The sequence below is a fragment of the Calidris pugnax genome, unplaced genomic scaffold, assembly GCF_001431845.1.
Source record: "Calidris pugnax isolate Ruff unplaced genomic scaffold, ASM143184v1 scaffold8, whole genome shotgun sequence".
NCBI classification, from domain to species: domain Eukaryota; kingdom Metazoa; phylum Chordata; class Aves; order Charadriiformes; family Scolopacidae; genus Calidris; species Calidris pugnax.
Genome location: NW_015090830.1, coordinates 14886081 through 14912379, shown reverse-complemented (window position 1 = coordinate 14912379; position 26299 = coordinate 14886081). Strand labels below are relative to the sequence as shown.

At 35.3% G+C, this 26299-nt stretch overlaps 1 protein-coding gene across 2 annotated transcripts in view; it reads right to left on the bottom strand.

The window, feature by feature from the left end:
* Positions 1-26299, bottom strand: part of EXOC2 (exocyst complex component 2) — a 128015-nt gene that overhangs the window by 20533 nt on the left and 81183 nt on the right. For both annotated transcript variants that reach the window (XM_014941079.1, XM_014941078.1), the window contains exons 18-23: positions 24831-24911; positions 23833-23892; positions 22898-22959; positions 21931-21997; positions 19909-20025; positions 15698-15839 (exon numbers count right to left, since the gene is read on the bottom strand). In XM_014941079.1, coding sequence (XP_014796565.1) covers positions 15698-15839; positions 19909-20025; positions 21931-21997; positions 22898-22959; positions 23833-23892; positions 24831-24911 — 529 coding nt within the window. The remainder of the gene's footprint in view (positions 1-15697; positions 15840-19908; positions 20026-21930; positions 21998-22897; positions 22960-23832; positions 23893-24830; positions 24912-26299) is intronic.

Sequence of the window (26299 nt, the reverse complement as noted above, 5' to 3'; positions counted from 1 at the left end):
GCACAGACACAGCCATGACACCATGCTCTATGTGCAGAATTGCCCCATCAACGTGTGGGTGTAATCCATGAATCAAGCCTGAGACAAAATAGGAACACAAACACTTCACAGCAAATACTGTGCTGCCCTACAGATTTATCAGCACATTAAAAAAAAAAAATCTTACCATTTCTACTTCAGTATTAGCAGTGCTGGGGCTGTTGAGTCTTTTTCGGTTGAATTTATGTGCCCATATATGTTTGACTTAAGGGGAAACCCAACAGTGTCATATAATCACAACTATCAGATATTTAAAGTAGCAGTTGCACCATGAGAAAAGAAATTTCACCCAACTACAACATAACACATACTATCCAAAACAAAACTACTGTTGTCCCTGAGTGGGAAAAATAGGTTCTGCAGAATGAATTTCTTCCTTATATCTACTCTAAATCTTCCATCTTTTAGTTTAAAGCCTTTACCCTTTGTCCTATTGCAACAGGTGCTGCTAAAAAGTTTGGCCCCATCTCTCCTGTAGGCCTCCTTTAAGTACCGAAAAACCGCAATAAGTTCTCCCTGGGGTCTTCTCTTCTCCAGGCTGAACAACCCCAACTCTCTCAGCCTGTCCTCAAGGGCACATCTGATCCCTCTGATCATTTTTATTCCTCCTCTGGACCCACTCCAACAGGTCCATGTCTTTCCTGTGCTGAGGGCTCCAATGCTGGATGCAGTACTCCAATTTAACAAAGCTTCCTTCTTGACTTGAAAATGAATACATCTAAGCATGCCTTACTACTACCTGAACTTTCCTACCAGCAATCCATTAGCTGTAGGATGGCTTCCTAAGCAAATACGGCTTCATTCTCCCCAAGGAAAAATTCTTAAATTTTTAATAAATTCCCTCCCTCTGCCCCCCATCATTTTCAGCATATAATAGCCATAGCATTATATACGGAAGTTCTATTTCACTAAATTTCTACTAAGAACAATTTAAAGGCTGAAGGATTTTCTTTTGATAAAGCAGAGAGTGTTAATAACTAACATGTAAGGTGCTGAAAAATCAACAGGGCACATGTCCCTGGTATGATTAGGCTCTCACTGATTTTAAGTTTGTAAAGCAGGACTGAGATCCTTCTATATATATCAAGGATATTTGGCAGAGTGGGAACTTAATGGCTATTTTCTAGCCACAGAGCAGTTTCCAATGTCTGTGAGCAAGAGAAACACTGAGGCAACACAATATTGCACATAAGAGGGGACAGACTGCTTAGTATATACGTATTTGATATATATTGTAGACATTTTCAAAAAAGCCTTATCAACATTCTTCTCATGAAATAGAGCGCGCTGACCAAGAAACTGTTCTACTGCTTAAAAGCTCTGTTGTTTTTTTGGTGTTGTTGTTTTTTTTTTTGCTTTGTTTTTTCCAATTTCCGAAAAACAGAGAAACTGTGGAACAGAGCATCTGGTGGGTGGTGGACATTAAGTATCATCATCTTGTAAAAACTAGTCCCTACATTCTTCTGAAGCCTTGTACTCATATAATTTCCAGTACGGTACCCTGTTTGTCATTTACCTGAAGCATTTTCCAAATTCTTCAAAACTGAGTCACTTAGGAAAAAAGAAACCAATGGTACCCCTTCACGATTTCGACATAGGGTTCCAAAAGCCCGAGTGTGATAACTCATCATATGTGGTGGTCCTTGCCAATCCCAGACACATCTCTCACTTCAGAGGTGCAGGTTAATAAAGCCCAGTCACACATCCAGTGGTGTCAGCAGGGGTCAAAGTCAGTAGCACACAAACGCCTTCACGCGTCCCCCAGATATCCCAATACAGGAGGATTTATGTAAGGGCAAGAAGCATCAATTTTTTAAAAGATGTGTTTCACAGATGAAAGACGGTAGCTATCTGCATCATAAAGATACAGAATGACCAATTCAATGGGAAAAGCAAGTCACTTCTTTAATTGCCAGGTACACTAAAAATCAACATCTCTATCAAAACTGAAAACAGTTGAATCCAAAAATTTCAAGCAATATTTCCTTTCATTAACACAAACCAGGCATAGTCTGCAAGAATACTAATTTATTTCTTTCAAACACATCATTTTTAAGGCACCCTGAAGGTGTCCTTTCATGATTTTATAAAACCTAAAATTATTAAAACCTTTCAAAACACAGACTTGCTCAGGAAATGGTGTGTTCTTCTCATAATTCCTGAAGTCACTGGTACTGTAATAATAGCCTGTCATATGCAAAATGACAGCAATTTCATAAATGAAGAATGGGCTTAGAGATATACTATGTTTATGAATTTACTTTGGTTGTCACTCAAATATTATTATTCTAAGAAGTGAGAAAACTGAAGTCAACTGATCCAAGAGAGACCAATTTCACAAAGAAAGTATTTGGAATGCTACAGTCACTAATTACTTCAGTGTCCACTTATGTCCTACATCTGTCTAACCTTCAAGCTACAGAAAAAGAATCTTAGTCACCAGTGAAACACGTCCTGTGATTATTACAGTGAGTTAAGACCAATATATTTCAGTAAGTATAAGAGAAGGCACACATGGCAAAAGGAGGCAGAGTACGGACTTTCTAAAAGAGTTGGTTTTGTTTTTTTTAAAGTAAGAAACTTTAAAAATGGTGCTTTGAGCAAAAGGATTACTAGCAGCAATAAGATAGACAATATTCTTGTCTTTTACGGTATAGTTTTGTTTGTACAATTAATGATTATTTGTTTTTTAAAGTTGCTATTTCTATTGAATTCTATCAGAAGTAGAATGGTAACAAGCAGGTCAAAATAACATCTTCAAAGATATGGTACAGATATAATACAAAAAATCCAAGACTTTTAGAACACTGCAAAGGTCTGTGAATGTTCTTAACTCAAAAAATGCAAGCAGTCAGTCACCGTGGTGAAAGAAACCACAGGATGGGCTGTTAATATTTTTACATACTTTCTTCAAATTGCTTTGTGTATGTGTACCATTTGTGGATACATGGAATTTTTATTTGTCCTTAGTAACCAAATTCAGCAAATTGGCAACCAAATCAAAGCCAGGGTATTAGCTTACAAGCAAACACTAATAGGTAACAGTATTTTGTAGGCACAGTGGAAGTATTGAGTCATGGGAAAGATCTGACTGATGGCAGGGACCTTGGTTTCAGATGCGGTGGATTCTTTGGAAGACATAGGCTTCATTTCACCAAATTCTCTAATTTGAGTTCTATGGTAAAATCTAGTTTCTTTTTCAGACTTGGTAACTTGTGATGACCTTGAAGATGTAGTCACCATTTTGACTTTAAGGCAGTCCTTACTTCTACCAACGTTTGTATTTAAAACTGCATCATGTGCTGCAGTCAAATACATACAGATCAGCAAATCAGTAATAATTACTCACAAGAGTATACCTTGAATTTATGGCAAAAAACCTGATTTTAATGTAGAATTTTATTTATCTGTCTGTTTAAATAAGTAGTAAGTTGGAACCAGACCACAGCAGCTTTTAGAGGTGTTACTGCAGTTAAAAACCCAAAATCAACCAACCACAAAATATAAAAAAAATCAAAACATACAAAAAAACCAAAACACCTTACTGCCCTCTACTCTGCTAGGAAAAAGGGAAAAACAGGATAAAAATTGTTGCAAGGCACATACAGTACTCAGTGAGACCGCATATTTATCTTATTTATTAGTGTGAAGGTGAGAGCTCGCACTGGCTTCCAATGTTACTATTTCACAGCTTTTCACTTCCAAATTTCACTGAATCCCTACAGCATTTTGAAGAGACCATGGGTCTGAAATGAAGAATGTCTTTGCATGACCTGAACAATAGATCCTTAAAAATTGTTCAAGTCCAAAATTAACATTTGGAAGCTATCTGGACTCAGGAGTGACCCACAATAACTGGAACGCTTAAGATTTTTCACAGTTCAAAGTAAAGGATTTTAATAATTTTGAATTACTTCAACTGCTGAACAAGTCCAGCACTATAATTTCATCGAAACACCAATAAAGTTTAAGTGTTTCATTAAATTTAAATTGCTATTCGTTGTGTAAAGAAATTTTAAGCTAATGAAATGCTTTTTATTACAATGGATCTGCTGAACTGTTAGAAGTCTATCATATTTTCCCACTTAAAAAGTAAGAGTTCAAGGGCTTGATAACTTGGCTACAGAGAGAATACGCTCCAGGCTGAATTTTGTATAGAAATTTTGTATAGAGCGCTGAGACTTTTTGTTACACTAAAATTTTCAACTTAAAAACATGCACACACCCCTGGGCAGAACGTGTTACTGAAGTGTAGAGTAGACAGCTATTTTCCCACTCCGCTAGTTTGGCTGTCCAGTGGCAAGGTATTTCTTGGAAACTGTATTTTCACCAGTGTATTTGAAATGTTAATAACTACAACATCCTTAACTACTGCACACATTCAGGGACATAACATGACAGAACTACTCTCTAAGCACAGCGGCATGAATTATGAAAACCATACAGGCAGCTCCCTGCACAGACAACTCCTACAATTTTAATGCAGCTGAATTGACTTAGACTAATAGCGAAGCTCTAACTTGGAACTTCCCATTTAAACAACAAGCACAGAACTCTGAATTTGGGCTAGAGGACTATGACTTAGCTACAAACAGCAGTAGACAAACCTCTACTACAGATCACCCATTAGCCTTAACTGACAGACACAGTCACCTATGAGTAGGTAGCAAAAATACACTAAAGCTTTCCAAATATTCATGATGGCCTGTAAATGCTTCTTGACCTCATGGTGCTCCCACACACACTCTGTCTTCCGAAACTGTGACTGTGAGCTCAATATGATTTAATTAACTATTCCACAGTTTAAAGTCCCACAGCTTCTAGGGCATATCAGTATGCCTTGAACCCAACTTTTCAAATGGATACCTTGATTTCCACAGGAACTTGTCTGCAGCACGGATGAACTCAAAACAGGAAATGTTATTGTGTGCATTAGCCAATACAATGTGAAAAATACAACCGTTCCAAGTGAGCAAATACCTTTAAATATAAAATAGAGATAGCCCTGAGAATGCATTGCATCTCTCAGCAGATAAATGCTATATAGTAAAAAAAATTCATTCTGTCCATACAGAAAAAGCTAAGACCCACAAATGTCCAAGGGACTTTGAAACAGTTCTGGGGCACAAGAAGAGAAGAAAGCAGTCCCAAGATCTTGTAGCAGCAAGTACTACCCAACTGGATATTACATGAGAAACAGCAAAGCATCTATAGTGAGCGTACTTGTGGAAATATATCTTTGTAGGAAGAGAACAAGCCCAAGCAAAAGTTAAAAAGCTTAACTAATATATCAGACTAAAAGTCTGATATAGAACCAAAATCACAGTTTGGGAATACAGGTAATTTTACTTTTCATGTGGCTTTCTTTCCCCACTCCACTTGCTTCATTACACCTCAGTTTGTTAAAGATTGCCGCAGAGGCTACCTCGAGCATTACCAAGATAATACAGATCTAGTTTCTAAGGGTAATGATTAAAGGAGTAGTCTAACACTGAGCCCACTTAAACACCTCATTGACAACCCAGGTGTTAATTTTTTGGGGCCTATAATCAAAGTAGCAATCAAATGCAAAGAAATAATAGTAACAGTGACTACTGATTTCAAGTTCTAAGCTTTTGGCTTTTTATACCATGACCTTATCATACCTCCCTCACCTCTCTAGTCTTCAATTCTGGCTCCCAAGCCCATCTGAAGCATCACTGAGCTCCTTGTCTCTCCTACATTCTACATTTCCATCCATCCATCACTCCCTACTTGCTTATCCAATCTGTAAACCCAAGGTGCTAATGCTCCAAAACTGTTTTCCACCTCATTCCAGTAACATTGGGAAACCCTAAGTAATCAGTAAATCAAATAATAAACATTAAGATGGCATTTGTGCCTATCAAATGCAAAGTAAACATCAAAGCATTCACTATGCAAACAAGTTAGATGACTGAATATTGTTCTGCTAATGACATGATTTATTACTACTAATTTTTTTATTGAAAGGGTTGGGGCAGTACCAAAATCGTGTGGATATTCCCTCATTTCTGTATGTAATAACGGGTCCTGAAATGGGGCAGGGGAAGAGAGGGTATGCTTGCCCTTTCTCCTCTATGCACTATCACTATTATCATTGATTCCAATCTCGACTAATTCTCTGCTTTGAGCAACACAGAGATCAGATGCTATTATCAAAGACAGTCATAAAAATACTAAATAATATTAAAATATCTTAAGTGTTTTTTTGAAGAATGTGCTTGAGCGTGTAAAAAATATTTAGGTTTCCTTGTAACGAAACGAAGGTTGTTGACATTAACACGTATCAACCCAGAGATGGACTGCGAACTGAAACTGTGTGAAGTAGAAAGTGCTGAACTGATGGCAAGTTTCCTAGGTAAAGAACAAACTGGCCATCGAAATACCAAACTGAAGACAAGTACAGTACAGCTTACTTCAACTGGCTAGACAACAAAAGAGAAATCTGAGTTGTCAGACACTGCTGATAAGTAAATCTTCCGGAGTTGTGATAATCATTATCTCATTCAGGTATTAAGAGTGAGTTCAACCATCAGTTAGAAAGGGTACATGAATATACATAATTCTCAAGCTACAACAAGACTAGGATACAGTTTGACCACGGAATCACAGCAAGACTTGTTTTTAGAGATACAAGGCTTTTGTGCTCATGCTCTTCCCATCTGCCTGCCCAGGTCTTCAAAATTTTCACGAGAAAGATTCTTCCCTATCATATTATTTCCCTTTCTAAAGGGAAAAATAATACGACACCCAGCTTTAAATAGGCAAATACTAAATAATATTAAAATATCTTAAGTGTTTTTTTGAAGAATGTGCTTGAGCGTGTAAAAAATATTTAGGTTTCCTTGTAACGAAACGAAGGTTGTTGACATTAACACGTATCAACCCAGAGATGGACTGCGAACTGAAACTGTGTGAAGTAGAAAGTGCTGAACTGATGGCAAGTTTCCTAGGTAAAGAACAAACTGGCCATCGAAATACCAAACTGAAGACAAGTACAGTACAGCTTACTTCAACTGGCTAGACAACAAAAGAGAAATCTGAGTTGTCAGACACTGCTGATAAGTAAATCTTCCGGAGTTGTGATAATCATTATCTCATTCAGGTATTAAGAGTGAGTTCAACCATCAGTTAGAAAGGGTACATGAATAGACATGATTCTCAAGCTACAACAAGGCTAGGATACAGTCTGACCAAGGAATCACAGCAAGGCTTTTTTTTAGAGATACAAGGCTTTTGTGCTCATGCTCTTCCCATCTGCCTGCCCAGGCCTTCAAAATTTTCACGAGAAAGATTTTTCCCTATCATATTATTTCCCTTTCTAAAGGGAAAAATAATATGACACCCAGCTTTAAATAAGCAATTTACAACTTTGCTGACCACTTAATTTTGCAATTTGAGAAGAATGCAAGTGTTCCAATTTTTAATGAAAAATTAAAGATGTTTTGGAGTTTAACTCCTGGAGCTTAAAAGTCTTTAGCAAAGCACAGACAGAAATGCCACAATGTATTGCAATGGCAGGTAAAGGCAAATAAAAGCTGGGAGAGATATGAGTGACAGTGTAGTAAACAACTACTGGTAGGCTTAATAGCAGAAAATGCTGTAAAGCGGAACTGTGAGCAAAGGCAAGACATGAAAAGGAAGAAACAGCATAAGAAATAGAACAGTGAAGTTGCAGATTAACTTCTACTGCCTGCTGCTTGAACACGTGAAGTCTAGAGTCTGCTGAGATTAGCCAGCAAGAAACTTGATTCAAAGTTAGCAGCAGAAAGTCTCGCATGCAAGAAGCATGAGGAAGCACAAGAAGGTATCTAATAAAGTCTACGTGCAAGTGTAACTCAATGCATGGCAGGTAGGGACTGGAAAACGCAATGTCTCTCCAGGACAGTTTCTACTGGGATTTCTACAACAGTCAGAAATTAAAAGATAACCTGTCAGCAGAAACTACAGGAAACTGGAGAAACAGTTCTCTCTCCTGTTCTCATTTTGCAACTGTTTCCAAGAACAGGGAGGGTACAACGTCCATTCCATTTCACCAGCTAGAATGATCCTTAATATTTATAATTCAAACACCAATGTAGTATGTTAAAGAAATCTCACTGTTGTCAGAAGTGAGAAATGTAATGAAACCTGAACTTCTAAAACTGAAACTCAGGAAAAACCTGAGGTTAAAATGAAGTTACACAAATGAAGGTATTTTGAAACATGCAGTGAAATTTGTGTTTATATTTCAAGCAGCAAATTTTTATATTTTTCTTTTTTTTACAAAATTAATTGGAAGGTTACAACATGGGTGTTTATATTTCAAGCAGCAAATTTTTATAATTTTTTTTTTTAGAAAATTAATTGGAAGGTTACAACATGATAACCTCTGACTTCAAACTTTTAGTACATGATTCTGCTCTGCAAAGAACTGTGTGTAGTAAATCAAATGCAAGAATTAGTCATGCAACACATGAATTGTTACACTTGCTGGTTGAACAGGTAATTTAAGGATGTTGCATTCAACTCATCCTGATAAAAATTTGATTGTTGATACAGAACACAAGTAACTTTTCCTTACTTTAATGATAAAATACCAAATTACTACTGTATGTTGGAAATGCAGTTAGTCTGAATGAAAAATAGCATATTATAACCGGAGTACTTAAGGAGCGCTGTGTACAGGAACACTCTGGTGTTCCAAGAAGTTTCTCCACAAAGGCACTGTACACCAGCACCGACACACAGCTGCTTCTTCAAGCACTCATTCCCTTTTGTGCAGTCCTGTGTTTACGTGGTCTCCTTTTTTTTCTAATTTTTTATATTTTTTTTTTTGCCTTCACATGTCCCAGATGAGCTTGCTGTAGCTCTCTTCTTCCAGGATGTAGAAAAGAGACCCAACTATACTTTATACTTACCTGCTGGGGCAAAAAAAAAAAAAAAAAAGAAAAAAAAAAGAAGAAAAAAAAATCACTTCGTTGCTGCAGTTGCTAGCAGCTGAAGGCATGTTCCATTTTCAGTAGCTACGCGGACACTTTCACAAGTGCTGACCACCCCGTGCACTGAGAAGCACTGCAAGAAAATGAAATATAATGGCACACAGTGCAAAAATGCACAAGCTGTAAGACGTGTAAGGCTTCAGCCTGTACCCTCTCCTCCTTCTCCAGTAGCCAGACAAAAAAAACTAGTTAGTGGAATGTATCTGTGAGTGTGCCATGAACAGTTAAACAACTGGCATTTTGTAACAAAGAAAAAGCACAATTGACAAGTCCTTTAGCAATTTTATTTGCCAATGCAGAACACTTTTTTCGGTTTTTTGTTTTGGTTTTTTTTTTTGATATTATGGCATTTATTTCTTATATGCATTAGAACTGCAAAAGCATCATTGCTTTCTTCCTGTTGATGTGCAAAAACTAATTGGCACGTTATATCCCTGCATCAAAATAGCAGAATTTGACTTTACTAAAGCATAAAAAGACAGAATTCCTAAAGACAGGACATCAATGGTTTAAGATGTTAGACTTCAAAATCACCTGCATCTAGTAAGGTAATTCTGAAGCCATTCATTTGAAGTGTTAGAAAAAATCTGAAGGGTTACAGAGATTTCAAACCAAACTATTTTCCACATTTCAGTCAAAAAGTAATTGCATATTTCGCAAAAAAAAAAAAAAGGAAAAGATTTCTACTATATCCAAATGTTTTTAAGATGTAAATGCACTTGTCATCTTTCACATATAAGCAGGGTGATGGTGCCCCAAATTAAATAAAAGAATAAAAGTTAGGGTTGACAAGTATGTCGCTGTGTAACTACAAATTATATATGCCTTTTGATATTTCATTTTTAACTGTTGAGTACCTTTTCATCAGGCTACTGCCATTAGAAGTTTTTTATGAGATTTCAAAATTAGACAAATAACAGATAAGAGATGTGACAAGTATATCAAATCTGATTTAGCAGATCTGACGCACTTAATCTTTTACTGTAAGAGTGGCATTTGATATATTTCAAACGTTTCAAACAATGCTGCCTTAACAGGCCCAATATGAAGAAATTCAGATTTAACTCTACTATATTCAATTTATGCCAAGCACAGAATGAGTACCTAAAACCCACAAACAATCAACTTTCAGTTGAAAGTGTGAAATCACCTGAAATTTTCAATGCAATGTGAAATTTTAAACACTACCAAAAAATCCCCCCAAAGCCCCAACATGTTACAGCACCAGTGCAACACAGGAGATACATATATTGAAAAGGTTGTTAGACTAGCAGCTCTGTCTGCTGTGAACTTTGATGACTGTTGGCTAGACTGCACAGCACCCAGCATTTCAAAGATAATTTATTAAGAGAGTTCATGATGTCCGAATTCCTCAGAAAAATAAATGAACATTCACTTTTTGTGTGGTGAAATAACAAATAAATAAATCCACACTTACTATAGTCTCAAATTTATGTAACTGTTGTACATGTAAACAAATAAAATATAATGAAGCTTGCCACATCAGTAAAAATAACTTAATATTTGCATGCAAAAGCTCACATTACTAATCTAAAAGATTGAATGCCCACACACCACAACTACTTTTGCTTGTACTGCACAAACCTAGACACACAGAAATCTTTTCTATCCAAACTCATAGTAACACAACCACCTCATGCACCCTCCCAAAGACTATAGGCTTGGAATCCACACGACATCACTGAGCATAATTTTGTCCGGTGACCAAGACAAAATATATGCATTTAAAACGGAATTAAAAAAAAAAAAAAAGCAGCACAACAAAACACAGCCTACTACTACTACACGAACAAAACACCCTTGTACCCTGAACTCACAAACTGACCAGTATATACACACAAAATAATCTAAAAACATACTTGGCTACTGATTAACATTATGTTTTCCATTATTCCTTTAATCTCTTTAAATGCTGTTAATATCGTAGATTAAATTAGAACAATGGTTCAAACAAGAAAAAAAGAGCGAAACTAGATTTCATTGTTGCTGCATGTTAAAATTGAAGTCTTTGTTGTAAAGACTCAGAAGTCGACACTGAAATTAAAATGAAAATTAAAATGAAAATTATTTATTAACAATAAATCTAATTAAGTTAATTATACTGCCTTCTAACACCAGCAGTCACACCTTAGATCAAAATGAAGAGGTAAATGTATAATTACATGGTGCAAAAGTTCTTTCTGACATTCAAAACATGAAAAGAGCATGTATGTTGAGAAACTAAACAATAAAAGTTTTAGCACATAGACTAAATTAAAATTTTTTGCCCCATGCAAACAATTTGCCCTTCCTTATATTTAAAACTGTAACAAAAAACATATGTATAAGTAAATAGCTGATAATTACAGGATAAGGAAGGCATATGCTTTTTCCGCACTGACAGAAATATAGTGCAAAACTTTAACATGATGTATTTTTCAAAGTTTGCACAAAAAGCAGACTTCTTAATTTCATTCTAATTTCTTCTTCAGAACTGTTCATTTATTACAGTTCTCATTCTTCTATTTTTACTTCTATTTCCTCCTGAGTTATATGATACAAGGAAGTATGGTGACTGCAAAGTTGCGAATAAATAGATTGTCAAGGTTTTTGGATAAGATTTTTCTGAATATTCTGTACTTTACAAGACTTTAGGTAGTCAAATACTCAAATTGACAGGAATCAAAGGAGGCATTTTAAAGATAAAAACAGAAACACTTAAGAGAGTTATTGATATGACACAGAAAGCCATGCGGAGGCAGGGACAGGATCCTGCCTCCACTTTTTTTCCCTTTCCAGATTATTCTGCACTCGCTTCTCAAAATCTGTAACAGCTGAGGATAGATTTTTGTCTCTAACAGCTCCTAGTAATACAAACCGCAGTGTTATTTCCAAAACAGCCTCCATTTCATAAAGCAAATCAACTGTACTCGTGGGAAAAAGTGTTAATATTTAAAGATTGGATTATACTTGATTTTCTTTGTATAGTTTTTTCTGTACATAATTTTTACTGACATTGAAAAGAAAGCCATCAAAAAACCAGAATGAAAACCAGAAAATTCCCTTACTGCATTGGTCTATTGGCTTAACAACGGAATTGGCAACATATACATGTAACTGCTGTAAAGTAGATTTATACAGATTCTGGTCATTTGGCTGATGTTGCTGAGTTTGACTTTTGTAGCCTTGATTTTGGAGCCTTTTCTTGAAAGGGAACAATGTTGATGGCATTGGCAAAGCAAAACATTTAGGCCACTGTTGTGTTTCTCAGTGGTACTGCCTATATATAGCATGTAGCATTGCCTGTAGTGTTACTATAAGTATATAGTAATATATACATAATTTCTGCCAGCTGTGCAAAGAAAGTGATCAGTAACATTAGTAGACTGTCATCCCTAGAGGACAAGAGTGCAAGATTGAGGAGATTTCTTCAATTACACTGCAGCTTCCGGCACACTCACTGATCTAGTATCAGACCTCTCTGCCCTTTTATTTGCACTTCAAGTCTGCCTCTTGTTTGTATAATCCATTTCTGTGTTAATCCTATTTCTAAATCCTACCCTAATTTATCTATTTTATTCATCCCGTCCTAGTTTTCCCTGCTTTGTTCCACCTTTGTTCCTTGCTTGATACCAGTCTTCATCACAAGCTTTTCACTCCAGTCCGCTCTTTCCCTTGCGGCTACCTTATCTTCAAACAGCTTTGGCATCCTCCCCACGAACAATTCCATCTACCCACCTTCCTGACAATCCAGATAGGGTGCTTTCTGCATTTTATTCAGGCTTCTAGCTCCTTCATTTTGCTCAGTAACAGCAGGGGGAGCATCATGAAAGGAATAGTTGCTAGTGCTTGACAGGTACAATTGTTCAACAACAGTTGCAGTCTTTAAGCTCTGGGCTGGACTAGGGAGAACAGGGGAAATTCATCATCAAAAATTTTTTAATAGCATTCCTAACCAATTCCTGAGTATTTTCATACCTACGTTTTTCCAAAAATGTCCTTTGCAGAAGATGTATCTGTGGCATCAGCATGTCTTGACTCTGGGCAAATTTTCAATCTCCAGATGGAACGCTTGAAAGTTTCAGACTTCATCAGGGAAATTATTTGCTTTTTACCTTAACTTTTAAACATGGACAAATAGATGCCTTTTCTCTCTCCGTGCCTTTCAAAAAGAGAACTGTTCTTGCCAAAGTTTGCCTTTATACTACCACTAGTTCTATTTGAAAGCTAATGCAGAAACAGTACATAAATAAAAATTCAGCCGAAACTATTACATCTCGGCAATCAAGTGTAGTTGTACCCACTAAGGAACATCGAGTAACTATACTTGGGCAACACTGCACATCACTGCTAGTACCACTCAAGAACACAACTGAGGCAAAGTCATCAACTTTCAAACTGGTAGTACCACTCAAGAACACAACTGAGGCAAAGTCATCAACTTTCAAATCCATCAACCAAAGTCATCAACTTTCTTTTTTAAAATTAAGGCTACAAAGTCAAGATCTAAGTCAGCCAAATGACTCAAAATCTTCAAATTTTACAGTCATAAAGATTACTGAAGAACAGATAATAATTTCTACAATACAAATAATGTTTTTTCCTCAACAAATCAATGGGTCAATCTTTAACGAATCCTTGAATGAACTGTGTGTTTGACTCAGTGTGACCCACTCCCAGCCATCTGTGTGCTATTTTAGTTTAATAAAGTAGATACTTTTATAGCTGTACTTTGAGAGGAACTGTAAAACAGGGCTTTTTTTTTTTTTGGCTTGTTTTGGGTTTTTCTAGGAGTAAAATGAAAAGATAGTATATCTACAGCACTACTAACTGCATCTTTTACATTACATCATGGTATATTTTCTGAAATATTATCCTGTTGTACAATTTAATTTTTGTTTGATTTTTTTCCTGTAAGGTAGTATTCACAATTATATGTTGGCTGGGTGATTTTTTTTTTTTTCATTGAATACTGGGAAAAGTCAGATTCTCACATGTTTGTTTTTTTTTTCCAGATTTTTTTTCAATAATGAAGTTCACCTACATCCTTTGAGAGGGAGACTTTCCCAGTCACTTAGGAATTTTATCTTCAGAGCCCCAAATATTTTCAGGGTCAACAAATCATTGCTATGAACAGACAAACTGAAAGTACTCAAAGTTACACTTTTATACTAATAGTTAACAGTGTATATTTAACAGAATTTATCCCTCAGAAAGATAGATCATCAAAGTGGAGAAGCATGGAGGAAGTGACTATATGTTCCTTCTTAACATGGGGAGACTAGCAAAAAAAAAAAAAAGGCCAACAACTTTTTTTACTACTTCAAATTAGCACCTCTTGGCCAACACCATGATATCCCTGAAGAGGAGTCTCTAGTAATCACCATCTTTATTTTGATTTTTACAAAAAAGTTACCGAGAAAGTACTTAAAACCAACAACAACTTGGATAACAGGCAGATTAAAGCTACCTCTAATAGAAATTCAGTACTCTCTTTAGATGAAAAAATACTACAGAATAATCCTAAAGGCAACGTGAGTCTAGCAAGTAGATGCCAATGCACTAGGATCAAGAAATGATCATATAAAATATGACATAACTTCTTTCTCTCTGTTAGCTGGTGGGAATGCAAATATGCCAAGCAAAAACATACTTTAAACATGATGATAAATTATGTATTATTCATATACAAATTTGAATGTGCAAGATTAAATAAGTTATTTCAGCTATACACTGTATTACAGCATATATTCTGAGCACAAAAGTAGTAATGAAAGAAACACTTGTCTTCAAAGTAGTAAACCCTAAGATCTATGTGTTTCTAAGGCCCCAGTGAGCAAGCACTGCACCCCGATTCACAGATTACAAGAAACAATCAAAACAAGAAAGTACAAATTGTCATGTCAATCACTGATTTACTGAAAATTAATAAAGGATCACCTTAAAAATGCCATGCGCTATGTTACTGCAACTAATTTCTACTCAGTATTAACCAGGCAATCATGTCATAAATGATTAAGATGTATTAGTTTTAGATATGACAAATTAAATGTTCAAAAGGACCTAGATGTTAAGATGTGCACAGTATTCACTTCTTAAAAAAAATACAAAACAAAAAAAATGCAAAACCCACAGACTCATTTATATTATGCTCTCAAAGCACCTAATTAATGACTAACATATCAGTCATTCCAAATACTTTATACCTGCCCTTCTTCGATGGTTTAACATTCTTTGCTAAACTAATGTTATAGTATGCATTTTCTCATAATTTTACCTTTTCGGAACTGTAATTACATCTATTACAAAACTGGCCAGATTCTTTGGAAAAAAACCCAAACAATCTGAATGAATTTCACAAGAAAATAGCAAAGACTTCTTTTATAATTCTTTCTATTATATATAAGCAATGAAGCAAAATAATCACAAAAAACAAGTATTAAAGAGATTATAAATGATAAAAGCTGCTTTAATCATTTGGGGATATTAAAAAAATTATTTAGGAATTAAGTAAACTCTGTGAGAAAGAACTTATAATATGAACTTGTCAAAAGTTAAAAACACAGACTAGAAAGAAGTTTTTAATTTTATAGTATATTTTAGCTCCTATCAATCACTGTTAAAATAAATTCAGAGTTTAATAAGCAGATATTTACCTGCTGGAACAAGACAATCTTTCCAATCAAAATATCCTGCATAAATGCCAGGTTCTAAGGACCCAACTATGGGATCTGCCTTGAATTCAATGTACATTTCAAAGAGTCTTTGATCCAGCTCTTTCAAGGATTCCATACTAGCCTAAAAAACAAAAAAAAAAAAACAAAAAACATAAAAAGGAGAGAGAAAGAACATGATAAACAGTCATTCGTTACAAGAATTAAATAACATAACCAAAAAACTTCCATCACATGTTCTTTAATTTTTGGTAAAGAGCAGCAATTACTTACACATTTCAGTTCATAATTACATATATAAAAAAACCTAGGAACCTCCATATTATCTGTCCATCATACACAGTATAATTTTTTTTTTCTGATTCTGCTCAGCAACAGGTATTTTTGGGAAAGGTCCAAGAAATGCCAAAGCAGGCAGATCACTCTGTTGTTGCCTAATGGCATGATATTTTTATTCTGCGTGTCAGAAGGTCTTGCTCTTTCATGAAGCAAACAACTGAGTTTTCCCAATGCTTTAAAACATGCCCATAATAATTTCCATCCTGAAAAACGAAGATTTTAATATAATACTATAAATCTACAAATGGTAATATTATGCTGCTCCATACTTGAAAAATACATAGATTTAACTTAGGAGTCTCTGCCTTTTGAAACTTTACATGTGAACTTCCCCCTCCAGCTCCAGTTCAAGGAGCTGCCATACAACAGATGCATAAGCTGCAGCTCAAAAACATCTGCAGAATTTTCTCTTTGACAGCTCCCTATGCAATTTTTATTAATTGACACAGCCACACCGAAAGCTAAAGGGATACACGCAATTTTCTCATTGTACCTGAGTAACTTTAAATTTTATACAAGACTTTGTTATTAAACATAGGTATGCCTTGCCATTGGAGCTTCTAAAAAAATTCTGGAACACAATGTGTATCACAAAATGTTAAAGTAGAAAGTCACTAGTTTAGGATGATAATGGATGCTAAATGCAAATAAAATATGCTGAAAATATCATATGACTTCAGCTTAAATGTATTTATGTTTATAAATAAGGGCTTAAGAGATAGAAAAGTAAAGCTTTTAAACTATTACTCATATTCCTCAGCCATTAGGGAAAAAAAAGCCTATATATATCTATATATTTATATTTATATGAAAATTTCCAGAAGGAAAGGGGTTTAAAAGCAAGGAAGAAGGCAAGGCTCTAGACCAAACTGGGAATTGAGAAGAAAGAGACAAAGAAAGAGAGAGAGAGAGAATAATACTGACTCCTTATCATTCTTTTCTCTGTAAAAGACAAAAGATTTAATGCTGCAAGCTGCAGAATAAGGCATGAAGCTTATTAACTGTGGGGATGTCTCTGAACTGGCTTGTCCTATGGCAAGCCTATATTGTTAAGTGAAAAGGGAACTGCAATATTTGAGTCAGGAATACATAGAGAGATAAGCCTTCAGGAATTAAATCATAAGCGCAAGGGAGAACAGGTATTGTTGAGGTCAAAGCCGCTGCCAAATTCAGGAAAGCTGGGATGGAGAAGCTCATGCTCAGAAAATGAGACAATACCACCTTCCTCTGCTTTCCTATCTGATGAACCTCCTTTAACTTGTCACAAGAGAATCTATATCTCAAGTCTGGATTTTCATGAGGCACTGAAAATTTGCTTCCAGGACTAGATCAAGGCTGTTTTCTTCTTCTTTCCCTCTTAGCTGATAGACTGATGACACCCAAGATTTAAAATAGAACACACCAAAAAATGTACAAAAACTACACTAAATCCTGTTTTTCCCCTTACACAGGATCACAGAAATGTAAACCTGGAATAGGCTTCAAGACATTTTTCACTTCAATTCCTTATGATTAGGGAGAACAACTACCCTTTGACCATTCCTATTTAGGTTTGAGCTACTTGGAAAAAGTTCCAGTGTGAAGTCCCTGCAAACATGCACCCATTCAAAGAATCTCTGAAACAACTGCTTCAGTGGTCCTTAACAAAGTGTTTTAGAATTAAGTAATTCCACCTTCCACTCCTGCAGTCAATTCAATACAAAATATCATCTGCACATTCAGTACAGGGTTTTTGTTTCATGCAAGTCCTCTTCAAGCTGTTTCTAGTTCAATGCACAACTAAGACAGTGGTGGGTAACCTTGTTTTTCAGCTGGTAGAAAGATTACAAGAAAGAATGAACAATTCATCTGCATGTTATTAGAAGTCCGGGATGGGGCAGTGAAGCAGAGTCAAAGTCCTCAACAACCTCCATTGTGTATATCCATTTTCTTGACTCTCAAGTGGAGTAAATGCTAATAAAAATATACCATTCTCTCATGATTATCTTTCTGCTCTGATTTTCCCTGTAACTAGAGTTTTATATTTTGTATTAAAGCCATTTTGAGCCTTGATCCTACTAACCCCTCTGTCTTATCTAAGTATGAGAACTGGGGAAACAATTTTATTCAGAAGCTTAATCAATAAGCTAGAATGAGTGTTATGGGATACACATTTTTTTCCCACTTGTTAATTGATGAAAGTGATGGTAAAAACTTGAATTAAAGAATCTCCACATAAAAGCACTTAAGAGTTATTTAGAAATGAAATATAATTACTAGTGAGTACTCTAAGTATGGGCCAAGATGAGATGGCATGTGCTAAAACAGTCAGCCATTTTATTTAACTTCGTATTTGCACACTAAAACAAAAATGGATACAACAATCACATAGAATGTAAGCAAATTTTTTTCATTACCATTTTATGATTTCTCTGTTTTCAGAATATTAGATAATAATGATTTCACTTCTAACAAAGGCAACTTAAAAAAACACCTCAACCAAACAACAGATAATTTTTACCAATACGCACTATAAAATTCACTTTAAAATTCAATTTATAAAGCTAATAGCATTTAAAAGCAAAGGTTTTTTTTTCCTGGTTTTCTCAGATAAAAACACATTCTAGTTTTTAAAAATTCTTTATTGGAAATTCTGTACCTAATAAATAGTTAAGCAAATTAAATTTAAAGAAATGTAGGTCACAGAAAAAAACACTGAATCAACCCACCTCCCTAAACCTCTCTGGGCTTCTAGCCTCTCTTAAAATTAATGAAGGGTTCAAAAATTGCTATCTTAAGATGACTATCTAATTATCCAAATCCTCCCAGCTAGCGTTACTGATTGATGTGTCCCATGTATGCAGTATTGCCTGAGTCAGTGCTTTCAAAGGGTTAATACAGATTGAAAATTAATCTGCAACTTCAACATTCAAATTTTGTCATTTGTAAACGTACGAGACTTTTAATAGCAATATTTCAACATGGCTGCACAAGACAGTGTTGAAAGCAGATTTCTTGTTTATATAGACAACACTAACTGTACCTACCTCAACACTCATTTGTCTCAGCAGCAAATTGTAGCAATATCCAGAGTAATTTGGTATACTATACTAACCATACGAATCATATCAACCCCATTTAAATGCTATTAAAAATTACTTCAACCACAGAAATTCAAACAACATTCAGGCAGAACAGGACTAAGGGTGTACTGTACAGTAGAAACACCAGTTCAAGTGAAATACCGTACTCTGTACTGGAAAAGATAACATTTTACTTCCAACCAACAAATGTTTCTGGAAATAAACTAGATTTATGGTCCTAAGGATTAAGTCACAACATTTCTCATAAAAAATGATTAATCTTTACAAAAAGACAGGAAAATGAGACAGCTACTGCCGCCCACTTTGACATTTTCGTTCTTTGAAAAAAAAAAACACAAAACAAAACAAAAAACCAACAAAAAAATTGAAGTAGTTTATGAACAACAGCTATCAGTAACGCAGATTTCCAGATGAAATGATTTATCAAGTATATTTCTGAGATAACGATCTTTTATTCTCTGTATTAGGAAAACACAGTGACATTAAACAGCTTTACTAAGAAATCTGATAAGCTTTGCCATTGAACACACAAGTCCTGAATAAGAGGTCACATTTTCTATACCAGCTACTTAAGCCTTACAAAACCACATACAACCGTACCAATGTTGTTGTTGTGTCCAACTGACGCTTGGAGTGCCCCTCATTTGCAGAAGGCTCACCCAAGAGTCCTTTTGGCCGTATGAACACACGCACTTAATTTCCACAGAAAGTAAAACAAATAAAAATGGTTTCCTTCAAGTAATGATACTTCATTCCAGTGCTCTCACTTACTTGAGTTATTTTTTCAACACCTTGAAAGCCATGTTTCTCAAAATGTTCAGCTATATTTAGGAAAGTATGACGTTCCAGATAACGGCAGTTGCTGAGTGCAATTAAAAGCCTCTGTTCCTAAAAATTTGTTTCAAGAGAAGAGAGCACAACAGTTAGAAAAAAAGAAATATCAGCGTGACAAAAACTGTAAATGTATAGTATTTTATTGACCCCGTGTGTGATAAAGATGCTGATAAATAAAGCTGAGTTTACAAATATTTTTGTCAATAAAGCTAAAGGAACCAAGTGAATATCAGGTATGACAATTGAAAACATACGCCTTTTCTTATGGGATCTGGAGCATTCACTGGAATAGCTGTGACTAATACAGAACTGTGGTTAAGAGTTCTTTGCAAAATTTAGGTTTGGACAGCTTTCCAGGAAGCTGTTTCTGGCTTTTACTTTGTTTCAAGAAATATGCTAAAAATTATGGCCATCATAAAAATGTAACTAAAGATCATCTTCACTTTCACACAAAGCTGGTTAAAAGAAGGAAAGAAAAACAAGTACTGAACAAATGCCATCACCCCTTCTACAATACATAGTTAGAAAGTTCAGAAGAATATAATTTCAGGAGTTAATTTGGAAAAAATTCTAGGTGGTTATAACTTCTGTGTTCTTCAATGATATTTTTTAATTACAAGAAGGTCAAAGATATTCTGAAGTTGAGATTACAGGATTGCCTTTCCCTGACCTCAGTGCAACAAGGTGTAGTTTCCAAAGAGACAAAGAACCAAACAAGACAGAACTACTACTTAAAAAGACTTGGTCTTTCCTCTTCCCCTCTCCTCCCTGCAATGGGAAAACATTTTTCTATCTCAGATGGAAGTTCAAAATCAACAGGAGTAAATATTTTGAAACACAAAATTATTTGGCAATGAAATCATCATAATACTGCAGATCCAATTAAAAATGGTCTTGCTTTTCAGACCCAGAAGAACTCCTGACAGTTTTGTATTCCAGTATTAGTATTGAGATGTGCAGTTGCCTCATACTTTAAATTATAATCAGCTGGAATACAGACAATTAAAAAAAAATGAACATTTTAAAAACACAGTGACAAATCTTCCTCTGTTGATTCACTTTCTCTGTTCTCATTGCTCAATCAGGAAAAAGAAGATAAAGTGTTCTATGATTTACAGAAAAAAAATTATAAGACAATGGTTTGTTTCCATGGTATCAAAATCTATTGATTTCTTCTTTTTTATTTAAACATCCATACTTATGACATATGGAATGAGGTCCTGAAGAGCCACAAAAAGTTATTTTGTCAACAATTAATATCAAAATCTATATGTTGCAGGAATAAAATTATATAAAGAACTAATTATTATAGTATGCAATTCAGAAACTTGGCCTGATTTGGCAATCTGTGATTCTCTATTGTAGCACGAATGCTTACTATTCTTGTAAATGAGGCAATATTTAAAATCTATACCAAGGAACATTAACCTCACAAGAGGTTCTTACTATGTTTCTTGCAGGGAACAGCTACATTTTTATTATCAGCCACCGGACTGGATGCAAGTACATTAACCAAAGTCAAAGTGTCATGAATGTTAAAAAACTTTTTTCCAGTTTCCTAAAAAACAAAACCAAACCCAAACAAGCCACACTACTTGCTCTCAGTAAAGTAATATTTTGGGGAAAAGCTATGTTACTGAATATCTGTATCCTCATAGGTTTTAAAAAGCAACTATAATCAGACCGATTCTTATCATTTAAAGCAAGGTGATAAATCAGAAGTCAAATCCTCAGACGTTTTAACATCAGTGCTATTTTCACTGATTTCAACAATGCTATTGTAGTTTCTGAGAAGGATCTGTTTTCAAGAAATGTTTTAATTAGTTACTTTAAGATAGTATAACCAAGGTATCATAGACACTGTTTTTAAAAGAAAAAATTAAAAAAGGACCAGATTCCTGTAACTTTGAGAAGCTTTAAGTATCACATCAGCTTTTTAGAAATAGAAGCCAAACTTACTGAAGAAAGACTTGAGTCTTCATGAATGCTTCCAAACAAATCTGGAGATGAAACATCAACTGAAAGACTAGGAATATTGTTTAAAAAGTGAGTAGTATACTGATTTTGATTATCTGATACATGGTAAACAGTTGGAATAGGAGAGTGGAATCTTGTTTCAAGCCTCACCACACCAGATAATAAAGCAGCCCACATTGCTCAATATTTCTAAGATGTCCACAAAGTCCACAGGAGCTTTGTGGACAGACAGTACTATTCTAGCTACAGACCTTTCCCTCTTAAAGCATTTTAATTTTCTATAATTTCTCTGGTTTGCCACAGATTCTTATTGGTTTTTACATCTATCCAGCCAATAGAGGCTTGCAAATAGCCAAAAAGAGAATGGCACTAGGAACACAGTTAATTTGCCTTTTTCTAATCCATATTTCAGGTACCAATATTTGCCATGTCTCTGGATTTTCAAACAGAAATGACCAGTACTCTTCAAAACTGAGATTATTCTGACTTGTTTTGGTCTTTAAAAGAAGTGGCTCATGAGCCATTATGGAACAAACAAACTTTCAAAAATTTATCAGAAATACCCATAGAATCAGACAAAATGGAAGAGAAGAAAGACAGAGGCTGTTTCTCCATGAGTAGACACATTACTTAGTGACAACTCGTTCCATGTAAGGCTGTGTAAAAAACAACACATCTGCTTCCACAGCACACTATAACTCTTCTCATTAAATAAAATAGCATAACTAATACTGTATTTGTCATCTTGTGTAATATTTATTACATGATGTCACTGAACTGTTCGACATAAAAGCATATACTCTTGTTTCAAAGCATCACTAACCAGAGGCAAAAGTATTCACAAGAAATATGAAATACCAGAGAGGATAACACCACATCATCACTGAAAATTGAGACCTGTCCCTTCAATTTCAGAGTATTACACCCAGGTCCTATTTATTTTACTTACTGTGCTGTATCTATGTCACCATCGGGTTTGGTGCTCAGTTGTTCCAAACAGTCTATAAAGACCTAGGAAACAATAAAGCAAGATCTACACTTTCTGCCAGAAATAAGAAAAAAATTTTCTTAAATTCACCTTTACCACAGTCAAAAGAAGCAGAACAATCATCATCACCTTTGTCTTAAATCTTACATACAGTAACATTTGAGTTACACCTTTTGAATGTATATTTTTAATTTCACATGCTTCACTGTTTACTTGTAGCAAAACACAGGAGTTTTAAATCCTGCTAAGTGATTCTCATCAGGCATGGCTAAAGTTATGCAGTGTTAATCTGCTGATTTTCAAAGAAGGAATTGTTAATAGTTTTTAACTGTTCAGTCCGAACAGTTGGTCCCAAGTAAACATCACAGAAGCATCACAAGAAAAAGAAAATATCCATTTTTTGCTTTGGCTCATGATGTCTTATTTGAGAACACTGTAAAAATGGTTCAAAAGCCTAAAGCATGCTGTTACCTAATTTCAAATATATTTAAAAAGAACCACAGATTTTGTTAAAGGATATTGGTTTCTGATACAAAAATTAAAAGCTAGATCTTCAACTGATGAAAATCAGCATTGCTCCTTTTATTATAGTATATTGATGTTAGATGGTATCAGCTCAGCAAGTGTCTCTCAATCATCAGTAAAATCTTGAACAGTCACAATCAGTAAAACACTTGAATATATCACTTACCCTCTGAGGATTTGATATCATCAGCTTCAGCTAATAAGTTCTACATACATTTAAAGTCAAACATTTCTCAGTATTCCACAGTGTACCAGAGGAATAACAGAGTCATCAACTTCAACTGCTTTTTGGGAGGTGGGCAGGGTATAAAGCAGACATTTTTGTTGATCACTTGTATGCACAATTTCACATTTAAAAGTGCTTGAGTTACCTGCATGATCCCAATGCTTAGCTGGCACACATCCTCCTGTGTTTTCTGCTGCTGGAAAACCTGAAGATGCAAGCATATTATTTCAGCAGAAAAGCTTCAATTGGCCTTATTCTCAAGGAAAACCTGAGTAACCTATCCCTAAAGAGATGACACAATTACAGGGAATGGCTGCTGGGACACGGTGTCTCCTTATGGATCAATTTCAATTTTTCCCCACCCTAAAAATGGGGAGAGAGAATACAAGTCCCAGTAAACAGTTTGACAAGCATGAGGAGACAACACACTAAAAGGAAGTCAGTCACCGTACCTAGTACACATGATACAGATCATTGTTGGCTAATGGAATTGTAGCAAAATCTCCCAGGATATTCAAAGTTCTTTATACCCTAACAAGAACTAGAAAAGCTAGCCATAAAAATTAAAATAAGGGAGGAAAAAGAAATAATACCCATACAGAGGGGGCCCAAGAGACTTTGGAAAGTGTCAAACTTCCTTAGATCACTGAAACCTGACAGAAGACATCAACATCACAATCAATCAAGGCCTCAAGGTACTAAGTGGATGGGAACAATCAGGACACCTGATTTAGAATAAAGTTTACAGACGTAAAAAGCTCAATTTAAGTTCAAGTTCTGCAAGTAGTTTGGATGCAACACTGAGTGAAGAGTAACTCCTAGGAATGCCCTGCCCTTTTTTTCCCCTCATGTAAATAAAGCTGCATCTACTTCTTTGTGAAAATTACATCAGTAACATTTTTCCGAAAGAATAACTTCCAAGATTTAAATATAGTCCAATCTGTCCCACGCACACACAATTACCCCTAAACAATGGAAACACAAACAGAACTCTGAAAGCTAGCAGCAGTGAAGAGGGTGCACATCGAAAAAAAATAGAAAGGAAAGTTATACCTCTGTATCATTCTCTGAAAATTCTTTTTCTGAAACTCAATAGTAATTTACATAAGAAGAACAATAATAAAAGCATAAATCAAAACTTACACTGGCCTCTCCAGGTTTGCAGTCCAGCACAGTTTTAAGAGATTGCAAGGAATGGATAATGCACTGTTCAAACTGGGATGGCTGAAAGGCAAGTGACTTGTTAGCTTTAGATCACCATATTGAAAGTATACCACACAAATATATAAAAAAAATTCTATGTCATATAGCAAGCTTTTTCTCCCCAAGTTATCCCAAATAAGAGGAGGGGGAAGACATAATGATTCATATGAGTCATATGATTCATATATTACCACAGGACCCTTTTGTAGTGATGTACTTTTGTACTTAAATTATCTGCAGAATTATTACCATAGATCAATGTACTTTCTTTTTATCTGAATGAGAGAATTCTACACCAAACAAACTCCTCTAAAAGGGCTGTGAAAGACTTTTATAACTTGTTTGTGGTAGCATATATTAACAATTGCATTATAGAAATCTGTGACACCCTCTCTCCTCCCCATCTTGATCTAGGCTGGGATAGAATTTCACCTGGAATATCAGATATTTCTGCATTTTATTTCAGCAAAAGGTTTCTAAGAAAAATAGGCTGAATTTGCTTTCACACAGAGGAAAAAAATCCACTGGTTTGTGCGGCTGTTTTTACCTTCAGGTTTCCCAACCTGAAGTACGAATGTCTTGATGCATGTATCAATCTCACTCTGAAAGTGCAAATGAGTTCACAGCGTCAGAGTCATTAGTCAGTTTTTCCTTGTCTTTCTCTCTTCCCTGTTAAGTCACACCTTTTTTTTTAATGAGGCTGTCTGCTGGTATTAGGCAGGAAGCTGTTGTACAGAGCAATGTGAAGCAGAAAAGAAGGACATCATCCTATTGGATTTGGGTCAAAGAGATGGACAAAAGAAGCTTCTACGGCATGTAAGCCTGCTTTTCATCCAGGAGATAGTTTATGCCACATCACCAACTTTAGGCTTAGGAATAACTTTTATTTCTGTAAATGCTGGGGTGGAGGTGGATCATGAAAGTGATGGCTGCATGGCAACCTGAAAATCATTAAAAAAGCCACTAAGACAACCTGTATTTATTATTTTTGGACCTGCTTAAAAGAAGAACAGCAGTAAAGTGTTCCTCTTTTTTGTTTTGTTTTCACATAATAAACCATCACCTCAGGAAAAGAAAGCTGTTCAGATATGCTATTCCTTGGACATCGTGAAACTGAGGAGAGTTGGTTCTGTGTCTTACTGTATTTCCTACCTGAAATAACAAATGCTAAAGAGGTTATCAACCAGTATTTCCAACGAACTTAAAATGTTTTCTAGCTTAAGCTTAAAATTTCCCCAAACAGACTGCCTGGCCCTTGTTTATACTGGGTAATTTTTGCTATAATTTTTGCTATAATACTGCCACAATGAACTCTAGTAGATAAATAACCCTGCTATGGCAAAACGTAGTCAACTGCCACCATTAAAATCTGTTGTGTCTAAACCATGACCTCAAAAGGTATCTAGTGA